Genomic DNA, 12,690 nt, shown 5'->3' on the forward strand with positions numbered 1-12,690 from the left:
CCTTCTCAAGCACACCTAGAAGACACTAGAACCCATTGTTATTTTTTTTTCCTTAATTTCATCAAAGGTGGGAGGAAATCATTTAGGAAGTAACAAAAAATTATAATTTTAGAAAAGTTTTAGTTGTAAGAAATTATTTAATTTATTTTGGGGAATTTTAGTCCCACAAATTATTTAATTCATGTGTAATAAAATTACACATAAAAGTCTGTTAATTACATCATATCACTATCTAATAGAGTTATCATTGATGACTGATAAAAAATTATTTTATTTTTATAAGGATCAAATTATTATGAATATTTTACAAGGATGAATTTAATATTTTTAAAATTTTATAGGGACTCCAAACATATTTTATCCTAAATTTTAATTTTTTTAATTAATTTAAAACTTTTATATTTTTTATTTATAGACAAGTTATTTTATTACCATTTTAGTTTCAATTATTACATTTTTTCATATATTTTCTCCTATTAATCTTTTACTATATTTTAAAATATTTTTAATCAAGTTTATAATAAAGTAAAAAAATACACTTAAATAAACATGATACTTTTATTATGTTAATTAGCATAGTAATTAAAACAAATTGTCAATAATTCAAAAACTACTAAATAAAATAAAATAAAACAAATCACACCTTTTTAAGCTTCTGAAATATTTAATTTGGACTGTAAAATTATGTTTCAGAGAGATCTTTTCAGAATATAATTTTTTTACATTTCATATTAGATGCAAGAAGCAGCTAGGAAGTGCAGGAAGTAATTGCTTAGTTTGATTGGTCTGGATATAGACCTAAGTTGGGCAATTTCATTAAGTGGCCCAAATCAAAATTTAAGATATATATTTACCGTATTTTCAAAATTTATAATAAACATGAATATGTAATATTTTTATAAGTAAATTTTTAATCCGTAAAACAAAGCACATAAACAACAAAACATTAGATTAGGACGTATTTCTGAAAGAAATTGCGCGCAAACGTATCAATTACACTTATGACTTGAGCACATGCATATCAACATTACACAAATGAAAAGAGTTTGATGATTCAAGCATCTAAAAGACTGCTAGGATCCGTCATTAAAAAGAGAAAGTGTTAAGAGAAGTTGCATTTCATTAAACTTCATCTTTTCCTTTACTAATTTGTTCGTTCTTTAACACATTCAAATTTTGGCATGATATTTATTTTTGGACTGATTGTTTCTTACAATATATTAAAGTCGACATTATTAGAAGATGTTTCATTTTTTAATTCATCTTCCATTTTGTTACTTTCTCTCTCTCTCTATATATATTATTTTAAATTAATGACCATAAACTTTTAAAGAAAATTATTATGTTGCTCGTGAAAATTTTCATTCTCAATTCTTAAACATATTTATGCATATTGTTAAAACTACATTAACAATTAGTTGAAAACTGAACAATTAACTCAAAGCTAAAAAGTTAATTAGTAGTTAGAACTTAAAAAACTAACTTAATAAATTATAAGTATTTTGTAGAATTAGTTGTAACCGAAAAGCATAAAATGATTAAAAATAATTAAATCATTTATTTTAAAAAATTATAAAAAAATAAATAAATATATCAAGAATAAAAATAGAAAAAAATATAAAATTAAAAGTTAAAAGTTAATGTTTTAAAAAATACTACTTCAAATATTGTTTAAAAAAACACTTTACTAAAAAAACTTACTTATCTTATTAAATAACCAAATAAACTTTTCAGATATTTAAAAAAATTAAAAATTAATTAAAATAACTTGCAAAATATAACCATCATATATTAATACTATTATATTCACTTCTTAATATATGTTAGCGTGATTGATCAAGACATTGTAATTCAAATCTAATAACTCCTTTTTTTAGGAAGACCTTTTTTATTTTTGCACTCCAAAAATCATGTTCCTCCCTGGTTTTATTTTTAAAGTGTATACATTGTATAGTTGTATGAAGGTATGACAAAGATTTTTTTTCATTCAGCTTATTCACCACGAATCCTCGTTTATTTGGTCCAACCTGGTAACATCACATTTAAGATCCTTTCATGGAGTAAAAGCACGTAATTTGGAGGCTATTTAATTTAGTGCAAAGTTTACATTATTTTTTATATTTTTATTATTAATTTTTCAAATTAAATAATAAGACGTATTTAGGGATAAAAAAAATAATAGCACGAATTTTTATTTTAACCCAGTAGCATATTATGTCAAGGATAACATATGTGTAACTTCAGTAAAAAAATAAAACATATATGCAACTGGATCAAGATAAAATATTCATAATATTATTAGTTGGTTTAAAATTTTGACGACAAAATTATAAGATTTTAGTTTCAATTTTATCTTTTAACTTAATAAATGTTTTATTTTTTAATCTAATGATAGATATTTAACTCACTTTAAACAGAATAAAATTATACACAAGGACAAAACTCTTTTTTTTTATATCAAATTCAATGAGCTATATTTCCAAAGCTCTCGTTCCATCATTCCATGTATGTATTGACTATTGACAACTAGATGTAGTAAGTATTGAAGTTTGTAATAAAACAGTGTTTTATTATTCCGTGAAGATCTGAATTCTGAAGGTTCACCTAAACTGAAGCCGCATGAGTAGTTAGGACAATAAACATGATCCACCAACAACATAAGTGCCATGGACGACGACGATTTCTCTTTATTGAAGGTTCAATTGGGTTGTTTAGGTAGTTAAGCGATTAAAAGAAAAGTGCAAAATTTAGAAAGAAACACTGTTTTTTTCGCCAAAGCCATCATTGGTTACATACACACAATTCAGGACAATAAAACAATGACGGACTTCCCAAACCAAACCTTAAACAATGCTTGTTTTATTTTATTTTGGTTTATTTTTCGTTTCCATTTGCTCTTTCTTCCACTGATAATCCAAAGTTCCCTCCTTTACTTTAAATCAACACATCTCAAGAGAGAAAGAGAGAGAGAGTGTGTGAGAGAGAGATGGCAGGTATCGCTGGTACATGTCCTTTAGGAGCATTGCTCAGAAACAGTGTCTCAGAAAACAATGGGAAGATATCTGTGGTTCATTATGAGGGGCTTAGATTGCAGCAGAGAATGCAAATGCCTTCACCAAGCCAGTACATTTCAGCTTCTTCATGTAAGAGCCATTACTCTTTCCTATTGATACTTGTTCTTTTGTTGCTTAATTATGAAAGGAAAACCTTGATGACTTGTAAGGGCATGTTTGTATATATTGAAAATGTAATTGTGGTAGTGTGAATTCCAATGTCCTTTGAAAATGTATATTGGAGGGAACTAGTTACTTGAATGATTGCTAACATATCCCATTAAAACATTCTCCTTGTTTCTGTGGTTTCAATTCCACTTCATGTGATGCAGCGGCAGACGTGTTACGTGTATGTTGTGTTTGTATGTTAGGGACTGCCAACAAATTAGATTCTCAAATGCGGATCAGGAATTAGAAGAGTATTCTGTTTTCTCTTTTTGTTGGATAGGTAGACATAGTGTGTCTTAATTGAGATTAGTGTTCCACTATCATGTTAACCAGACTGTTTAAGCGGTGCATTCCTTTTTTTTATGTCTATTTCTCCTATTTTGAATTTGAGCTATTCTACATCCTATTACCAATCTAACAGTTGGAGTTCTAACGTATTTATGATTTGTTATGTTATGTATGTAAACATAACATTAAAAATCAATGTTGACAGTGATTACTTATTTTAGCTTCTAAAGGGAATTGTTTACTTTAGATGAGTCAAATCCCAATATTCCATGGGTAACCGTAAATAGGAGGACGTAAACTAGAATGCATTTTTATGTTATACTTTATTGTGGATTGAAGCAGCAGCTCCAAGATGCAGAACAATCAAGGCCATGGCTTCCCCAACTGTTGGAGCACCAAAGAGAGAAAAGGATCCAAAAAAGCGGGTAGTAATAACAGGAATGGGTCTTGTGTCAGTCTTTGGTAGTGACGTTGATGCCTTTTACAACAAGCTTCTTGAGGGAGAAAGTGGGATAAGCCTAATAGATAGGTTTGATGCCTCAAACTTCTCGGTCCGTTTTGGAGGTCAGATACGTGATTTCTCTTCAGAAGGCTACATTGATGGCAAGAATGACCGGCGCCTTGACAATTGCTGGAGGTATTGCATTGTTGCAGGCAAGAGGGCCCTTGATGATGCCAACCTTGGAAAGCAAGTCCTTGACACTGTAAGTCACAGAATTTTTTGTAGCTGCATTATGTAGTTGCCTAACTAATCTAGAAAATTCTATTCTTAGGTTCACTAACCATATCAGTAGCGATTGATTTGTTGTAAGGACAAAATTTAGATACAGTTTCATAGGTGTTTTTTTTTTTTTTTTTTCAATTAGAATTGGAGTTTTACCTTAGTAATCAATGTAATAAAGGTTTGCATTAAAAGATTATCAAGGTGAAACTCCAATTTTAATTGGAGAAAAGTACAAACAACACCTAAAGAAAGAACTGTATATAAGTTTTGTCCATGTTGCTATCATTAGGACTATGATTTAATGAGGAGGATTGGTACGAAATTATACGTTCATTATGTCTCTAGCAGATGGACAAAACAAGAATAGGAGTTCTGGTGGGATCAGGAATGGGAGGTATAACGGCTTTCTCGAATGGTGTGGAAGCTCTTGTACAAAAGGGATATAAGAAAATTACTCCATTTTTCATTCCCTACTCCATCACCAACATGGGTTCTGCCTTGTTGGCTATAGACACAGGCCTAATGGGTCCCAATTATTCAATTTCCACTGCTTGTGCAACGGCAAATTACTGCTTTTGTGCGGCTGCTAATCACATTAGAAAAGGCGAAGCAGATATCATGGTGGTTGGTGGAACTGAGGCTGCAATCATGCCTAGTGGTCTTGGAGGCTTCATTGCTTGCAGGGCTTTGTCTCACAGAAACGAAGACCCCAAGAAGGCTTCAAGACCATGGGACAAAGATCGTGATGGTTTTGTGATGGGTGAAGGCTCTGGTGTGCTGGTAGAAACTTGAACCCAAAATTTTCTTTTACGCTATATATACATCTTTTACTAGTAATTCTAAAGCAATATGGCCTAACAAGTTTTTGTTTTAACTTACATTTGTTCACCTAATGACAACTTGATTCTCTATCACTGAAAAAAAAGGTAATGGAGAGCTTGGAGAGTGCAACAAAAAGGGGAGCCAAAATAATAGCAGAATATTTGGGGGGTGCCATAACGTGTGATGCTCATCACATGACTGATCCAAGAGCTGATGGTCTTGGAGTTTCATCTTGCATAAGCAAGAGTTTAGAAGATGCTGGAGTTTCTCCTGAAGAGGTAAGAAATAGAGAGTACTACCAAGGCACAAGTATCCAAACTGAACTGATCAATACATAATTACACATAATTAGAATGTTGCTTTGAAAAAGTTTAGATTCTATATTCAATTGTTTATGTAAAATTGATGATTTCTTATTGGTTTAATTTCTAAACTGTACAGGTGAACTATGTGAATGCTCATGCCACGTCAACACTGGCTGGTGACTTGGCTGAGGTTAATGCAATTAAAAAGGTTTTTAAGGACACATCAGAATTGAAAATGAATGCAACTAAGGTAAGAAACATTTTTTTTTTTTAGTTTTAAATGCTTCAGAATCTTATCAACATTCTTTCATTAACCTTGAAGTTTATCATTATATTTTCTTATCGTTTCAGTCAATGATTGGTCATGGTCTTGGGGCTGCTGGTGGTTTGGAAGCCATAGCAACTATCAAAGCCATAACAACTGGCTGGTTGCATCCAAGCATTAACCTAGATGTAACCTCCTGAACCAGAAATTCATCCTATCCTATTAATCATATGTTACATTGTGTAACTTTTGTTGATTCCCACAAGATCTTAATATTAAGTGTCTAATTTTCTCACTTTTCCGCAGAACTTGGAGGCTAGTGTTACAATTGACACTGTCCCTAACGTTAAGAAGAAGCATGAAGTTAATGTTGGTATGTATTTTCTCTTCAATTGAATAGAGGTAATCATGTAAAATTCATCGTTTCTGATCTTTAGTGTACTTTTTGCAGGTATATCCAACTCATTTGGATTCGGTGGACACAATTCAGTAGTTGTCTTTGCCCCATTCAGGCCATAAGTAGGATTCAAACTCAATCTGAGTATTTCTTTTACTTTGTCTTTTTTTTTTCTTTACACATTTTGAGAACCAGTGATTTTTGGACACAAATTCATAGGACTATATGAGTTATGGACTGAAAATAGTTGTTTCATTATGTATTGAAATCATATACCCAGATCGTGTGGTCTAATGTAATGAGCCCTGAAGTCAATAAAATGTAATTTTCAGCAATTGTGTTGAATACTGTTCTTTGCTAAATTTATATTAAGAATGAGAATTCAATCTGGGTAGCGTGCTTACGAGGTAGTTTTGTTTTTCACGAATTTGATCTTCAAGTGAATGCCGACACCCTACCATTTGATTTTTTGTAAATTCAGATCGCACACAAAAATTGGACAAACTTTTAACAGTCATTATTTCAACATCATATTTGATTGATATTATATATCTTATTTACTTTTTAATCTTTTTGGAATGCAGGTATATCAAAATACTCTTCAAAATCAAAGAAAATAACAAAAATTGCCTCACTTTAATTATTAATTTATAAAAAGTTAATCAAGACTTTATTCATTAAAAGATTATAGTTTTTATTAAAGCTTATAGTGAAGTACATTGAAAATCAAGATAAAGTGTGTTAGACTGTCAGTAATACTTTTCCATTAAAAGAATAATAGTTTCAATTTTAATTGCGAGTTGGCGTTCTCCATAAATTAATTGCGGGGTTGTTTGTCCAAACAAGTTCCTTACGTCAAACAATTGGTCACGTGCATGTCTAACGCTCCTAATGCCCCCCTAATGGCCCACCTCAAGTCAAGTATGCAGTACTAGTTTTTTTATTGAGATTATCCATACACGCAAGACCTACTTTTGCTATCGCCCTACTCATTTATTTATTAAAGTTGCTTTTAAGTTTAAGGTACAATAATTTATTTTTTAGCTTCTATCCAAAAAAAAAAAAAAATTCATTTTAGTTACGGGCAAGAAATCTATTTCAGATTAATGATTGTCTTCATAATGGGCTAGAAAGCCCAAAATAATCTTGGAAATATGGGCTAATGTTATCTGTTCTTAATTTCTAGGTCTACTCTCTTTCCAGACTATCATTAATTTCTGCGCTTCCCATATATTCAAGTCCATTCTAGACCAAAAGAAAAACTCCATTATATCACCTTGGCCTATATTTTGGAAAAATAGGCCGTGGGGTACAATAGCAAACGAAAAAAAATATATTCATTTTAAATTGGAAGATTTCATTTGGACAATAATTTCGTACATTTTTTATCTTACAATTAAGACAGAATAAGCATAATTAATGAGATAAATAATATAAATAAGAGAAATTGAGAAATAGAGAAAAAATGTATTACGAAAAAGCATTTTAGAATATTTGTATAGGAATAATTGCTCATTTCGTGTTTGATTAAGCTTATTTAAAGACATAATAGTTTGTTTTTATCCATTTCTTGAGAGTTTTTTTTGGAAAATGATTTTTTTTTGAAGTAGCTTTTTCAAAACATCTATTAATATTCATAATTTGGGGCAACTAGATCCATAGAAAAAGCTTCTACAAATTTTTACCAACTTTAATAATCCGCCAATTTCTTTTTCTTTACCCAATAATCAATTTAGCTCCTAATTCGTGAGGCATCTGTACATTGAATTTTTGTGGATATCACTTTCGTTTGTATAATTGAATCTCTCACTTATGAAAATAAATTGGTAAACTAAGGTGGACTTTTATTCACTGCTTGGATTCGATTCTGGGTATTATATTCACTTCAATGAACGTAAATGGTTTCCGTCCTTAACTGGCTACACTCAATTAGTATTAGTTATGGAATTAATTGTTATCTTTCCCAAGGCATGCATGCATGCATCAGTGTTGAGTTAGGGGAAAAGGGATGAAATAATAAGCTAAGAATTTGGACGGTAAATAATGGGGTTGTCATGTATGCTTCTTGTTGGGAATCATTGACTACTTTTAAACCGCACGATATGATGAGGTTCATTTTGACCAGCAAGAGATACGATATGCTATGCTATATATGTATATTTTCAAATTTAATTGGAGTTCCGTGTCTGATGCAACACGGTTACCTGATTTGTTCCAAAGCCTTTTTATATATATACGTAGCCAGCTGAACCTTGCAGTTTCTGAATATCATCAAATGGTTCTTGTTTATTTTGTAGCTTTTATACTAATCTTCATCATAAGAAGAGGCTGAGATTTTGTTTTACAATCGTATACACACAAGTTTATAGTATTAAAATACACACATATATATTGTGGAAATTAACCATTAATTAATACACGTAAAACTCCGTCTTTGTCAATCCGGAACCAAGTTATCCTGTAGTGTTATTTGGTCTAATGTTCATGGTTGGTTTTGCGGTGATGAGTTGGTGGCCAATATATATAGCTTGTTCGTTCTCAGCTTAATAATACAATTAAGTTAATTAAGATTCGGATTTGGTCGGCTTGTGGTTGGTCCCATGCAAATTGTAGTTGGAAAAATGGAACACGATTTCTTAGATAATGGTTCTGATCAAATTCACTGAGAGGGTATTTATAGGTCAGTTTATAGTTTGCTTTTTAGAATGAATAAAAGATCTATTAAAATGGATTAACTTAATCAGTTATATAAATTTTATTTGTCAAACTTAAACTAAACTAGCCCAATTACAATTATTTGACTTAATTGCAAAAACGATGTTTGAAGTGTGTACCTCTAAAAGAGAGAAGAAATAAAATGTTGAGAGAGTATCTAACATAAGAGTTGCGCCAGTCAGAGGTCACTCTCCTCTAATTTACAATATAGAAGAACTATATTAGATTATATTTTTTATTTATTTTTTTATAAAGAAAATATCTGTTTAATGCAAATAAAGTTAGATTTTAAGATTAAAAATATTATTTTTTCTAGTTAACTTTTATTTTCATACTTTATTCACCAAATAATTATTTGAAATACACAAAAATTACTAGAAATTATTCCATGCCCCTTTTTTTAATAATTTTAACATGAAAAGAATTATTTTAAACAATTTAAATAAAATAATTTATTTTAAAATAACCTCTTACTCAATATATTAAACATAAAAATTATTTTATATCAATTAATTTAATTAGAATATATTAATGGCATAAAAGTGTTTTATACTTTTCTTTTATAATATATTATTAATAATTATTTTTAAAACTTATATATGAAATTATTTTTATTAGCATGCCATTGGTTTAAGCAACACTGAATTTAAATCTTTTTGTGTAAATTTACAAGTTCAAGCATTTTTGAAGAAAAAATGTGATTGATAAAGAAAATTGTATTAAAATTTTTTATTCAAATTTTTTACGAAGATTAATTATCAATAAAATATGTATATACTTATCACCTATGTGTGTAATGGTGAAAAAAACAAAATGTTTTTAGATTAATTAACATAATAATGTAGCAGTTTTCTCAGTGAATAATAATAATAATATTGATGAATTATAAATATAATTAATTGTTAAAATAATCTATTTTTGTAAGTACTGCAAACACACGTATCTTTTTTCAGGTTTCAGTAAAGTGGCAAAACAAAGGCTTGCTTTTCTTTTAAGCAATCATTTGATGCTTTTCTTTGTTGCACGCTATTAGCGTATTATCCTATCCCCACTTCTGCTCATAACCCAAGTAAATTCACTGAGATACTCTCACCACTTTCTTCCTAATAATGCACATTACCATGATTGGCTAATGTACGATCATCTAGGCTCCATCCAAATCCCAATTAATGGTGGGGTACAAAAATTCCTTTAAGATTGCAGACATTGTGTTATGCATACCACAAACTAACCGAATATTCCAATGTAGATAAAGAAAGGACACATTTTATTTCATACATTATTGGTTTTGAATATACAGAACTCTAGACCCATGAGGACCAGTTGAATGCCTCCCCCTACAATTCAAAAGGTATTATTATCTTATTAATACATTATACATCATTCCCTTGAAAAATGGTAGTATTTGTGGAAGCACCAACTTCTTCTTCTTGTTGATGAGGCAATGACATGATGTGTGATGAAGAGCCTGAAATTCCACCTTGCTGTGGTGGGTCTGATATAATAATAGGTGGTGCTGGATTAAGGAACTTGGAAGAGGGAATGATGGAGCATCTACAAAGTGGACACGTGGAGTTTGATTGCAGCCAGTTACATATGCAGCTTATATGAAACACATGGTTGCAATAAGGAATCTGTAGCAACTCTTCATTCAGCTCAAATTCTCCTAGGCAAACACAACATCTGGTTACAAAAAAAACATCAACAACCTTTTAGTCTTCGATTCATGAATTTATAGTTACTAGAATATTAGCACAATCATATCCTTAGTTTTGAAATAATGATTTTCAACACTACAGAATTAAATCAGTAAAAGACAAGAGTTCCAAAGTGCAATCCATCCAGCACTTGTCCACTAGAAATTCCAAAGCAAATGTAACCTATATCTATCTATCTTTAAAAGTTTGGTTTTTTACTACCCACTCGGGTTACACGTGCATGAATTGTATATTTTTTATTTTTCTTTTGACTTTATTCCTGGTGAGTCACCTTCAAATGTGCAAGTTTTGCATAAAAAAAAGGCCAGTCTTCATATATTCTTTACACCTGTTACTTCCTTTTTCCATGTCACTTTTTATGAAAATAATGGATGTCATGAAAGGTTCTAAAACTTTGGAAAAATCGAATATTCTGCTCAAAATCCTTCAACTTTTTTGAAGAACAACAATCATTTGAGTGTAATTTGGCAGAGATAAAATTAAAATATAACAAATTAACAATGTAGGCCCAGTACACATACTGTAGATACCCTAGATTAAAGCACATTAAGCAATGCAAAGTCCAAAAAGAGACATGGAAATAAAACCTATAGGCTATAGCTACACAGGTAACACAGCAATCTTTCAAAAGATAATACAAACAAAAAGATCAATCATAGGCATAAAAAAAATGAAAAAAGAACTGAAAGAAAGGCGTACACTGAATCTCTTGTTCTTAAATCCTCATCAAATAAAATTCTAGGAAGTTTGTCCAGAAATTGCACTGTCAGATCTAAACGGCAAGGCTGTGATATTAACAGCAACAACATAGAGGCTAACATTAGTTTTTTGTTCAATTACTGATAATGGATGCGTGGTGGTGCAGTGCATAAGTGATTGAAGCCAGCCACCTAAGTTAGTCATAGAATCTAGATCCCTATGTTGTGTTGTGCAATTATGACTTCAAATTACAAAGAAAGAAAATCTTACTCACTTGTGTAGAATAAGGATATGCAGTTTGTGGATCAGTAGAAGTACTGGGAAGTATGTGGAGAGGTGGTGATGAGAGAGAGGAAGCCCTCCTTTTGAGGTAGAACAAGTAAAACAAAAGAACCAAAATGATGGAAAAGAGTATGGGAATTGAGAATATGAAGGCTTGGTAAAGTTTAAGCTGAATTTCTTGTGGATAGAGATGTTGAGAGGGAGGTGGAGGTTGTGGAACACCCATCGATCACCACACCTTCACTTCTTCCCTAACATTCACAATAATTAATTAAACCTTCTTCCACTGCCATATATTTAATACAGATGCAAATGTATAGAACATATTAATAGAAAGATATTGTTGAATAATGAGAATGGACAGAGAGAGTTGAAAATGTTATGCAATAGTTATAGTTGAGCATGCACTACTTGTGATGATATGTTGAAGGAACTTGCTATTCTAAGAGAATCAGGTTTGTTTGGTTCTTTTCTTTGTTTGGGCGGCAGAGAAAGACATCAAAAAATAAATGTCTGTTAGAATTGGTGAATAGGGAAAGGAAGATAGATAGATAAATACCAAATGTTTAAAATTGTCTATTGTCTATTTATATTCATTTGATAAAGTACAGATGTAGCAATTAGCAATTTAACAATATACAATACAATGATTATGTGTGATGTCTATGAAAATGATAATGGCATTAGTATATATTCTGTGTTTTCTAATGGTGGAACAGGCCCATGATCCTCCACTACTGGACCCCAACGCCATGTATACTACTAAGAGCATTCTTTCTGTGTCATTATCAACATGCTAGTGCTAAGTTGCACGTTAAATTAATTGAGTGAGAAGATTATCAAAAGTTTCAAGAATTACAAAATGTTGGTTTGAAAATTAATAGTATTCCATTACCGTCCCGCTTGAGAGAGGAAAATCAAAAGTTTATTTAAATAAAAGGCCTCTATGTACCAGTTCAATCAACCTCACCTATTAGTAAATTTTAGCTATTTTAAATTAAGAAAGAGCTTCTTTAATGGTTTTTTTTAATTAAAATAACAATTAAAAACCATTTTACATGCAAAATAAATAAATTGTTTAAGTAATAAGCTTTAAAAATACGGAAAATTTAACTCATACATAACTTAACTAATGAAGAAACTAATTAAAAGAAACTTTTCTAATATAATTTTACTGGTCTTGAAAAAAAAATTAATTCATTTAAATAATTAGTTTCATTAACTTCAAAAAAAAATAATTAGTTTCATTTTTAA

At 30.5% G+C, this 12,690-nt stretch overlaps 2 protein-coding genes across 6 annotated transcripts; one reads left to right on the forward strand and one right to left on the reverse strand.

Annotated features, from left to right (window-relative positions):
* The first annotated feature begins 2,859 nt into the window (after nucleotides 1–2,859).
* On the forward strand, nucleotides 2,860–6,357 carry LOC114423177 (3-oxoacyl-[acyl-carrier-protein] synthase I, chloroplastic-like). Of its 5 annotated transcripts, none has more exons than XM_028389819.1 (8): nucleotides 2,860–3,143; nucleotides 3,849–4,213; nucleotides 4,579–5,013; nucleotides 5,160–5,333; nucleotides 5,497–5,610; nucleotides 5,712–5,813; nucleotides 5,932–5,998; nucleotides 6,077–6,357. In XM_028389819.1, exons 1-8 carry the CDS (start codon nucleotides 2,987–2,989, stop codon nucleotides 6,142–6,144), a joined length of 1,482 nt encoding a protein of 493 aa, XP_028245620.1. In that variant the 5' UTR covers nucleotides 2,860–2,986; the 3' UTR covers nucleotides 6,145–6,357. The 5 variants fall into 5 exon arrangements, with proteins under 5 accessions (XP_028245620.1, XP_028245624.1, XP_028245622.1 ...); XM_028389823.1 differs by having other exon boundaries at nucleotides 3,855–4,213; XM_028389821.1 differs by having other exon boundaries at nucleotides 2,862–3,143; nucleotides 4,582–5,013.
* A 3,626-nt stretch (nucleotides 6,358–9,983) lies between these two features.
* LOC114424566 (probable E3 ubiquitin-protein ligase RHA4A) lies at nucleotides 9,984–11,973 on the reverse strand. Its single transcript, XM_028391421.1, has 3 exons — nucleotides 11,429–11,973; nucleotides 11,155–11,240; nucleotides 9,984–10,420 (listed from the first exon to the last, which is right to left on the reverse strand). The coding sequence occupies exons 1-3, from the start codon at nucleotides 11,660–11,662 to the stop codon at nucleotides 10,111–10,113; spliced, it is 630 nt and encodes a 209-aa protein (XP_028247222.1). The 5' UTR covers nucleotides 11,663–11,973; the 3' UTR covers nucleotides 9,984–10,110.
* Between the last annotated feature and the right edge of the window lie 717 nt (nucleotides 11,974–12,690).

This window comes from Glycine soja, chromosome 8 (genome assembly GCF_004193775.1).
Source record: "Glycine soja cultivar W05 chromosome 8, ASM419377v2, whole genome shotgun sequence".
In the NCBI taxonomy this organism is placed as follows: domain Eukaryota; kingdom Viridiplantae; phylum Streptophyta; class Magnoliopsida; order Fabales; family Fabaceae; genus Glycine; species Glycine soja.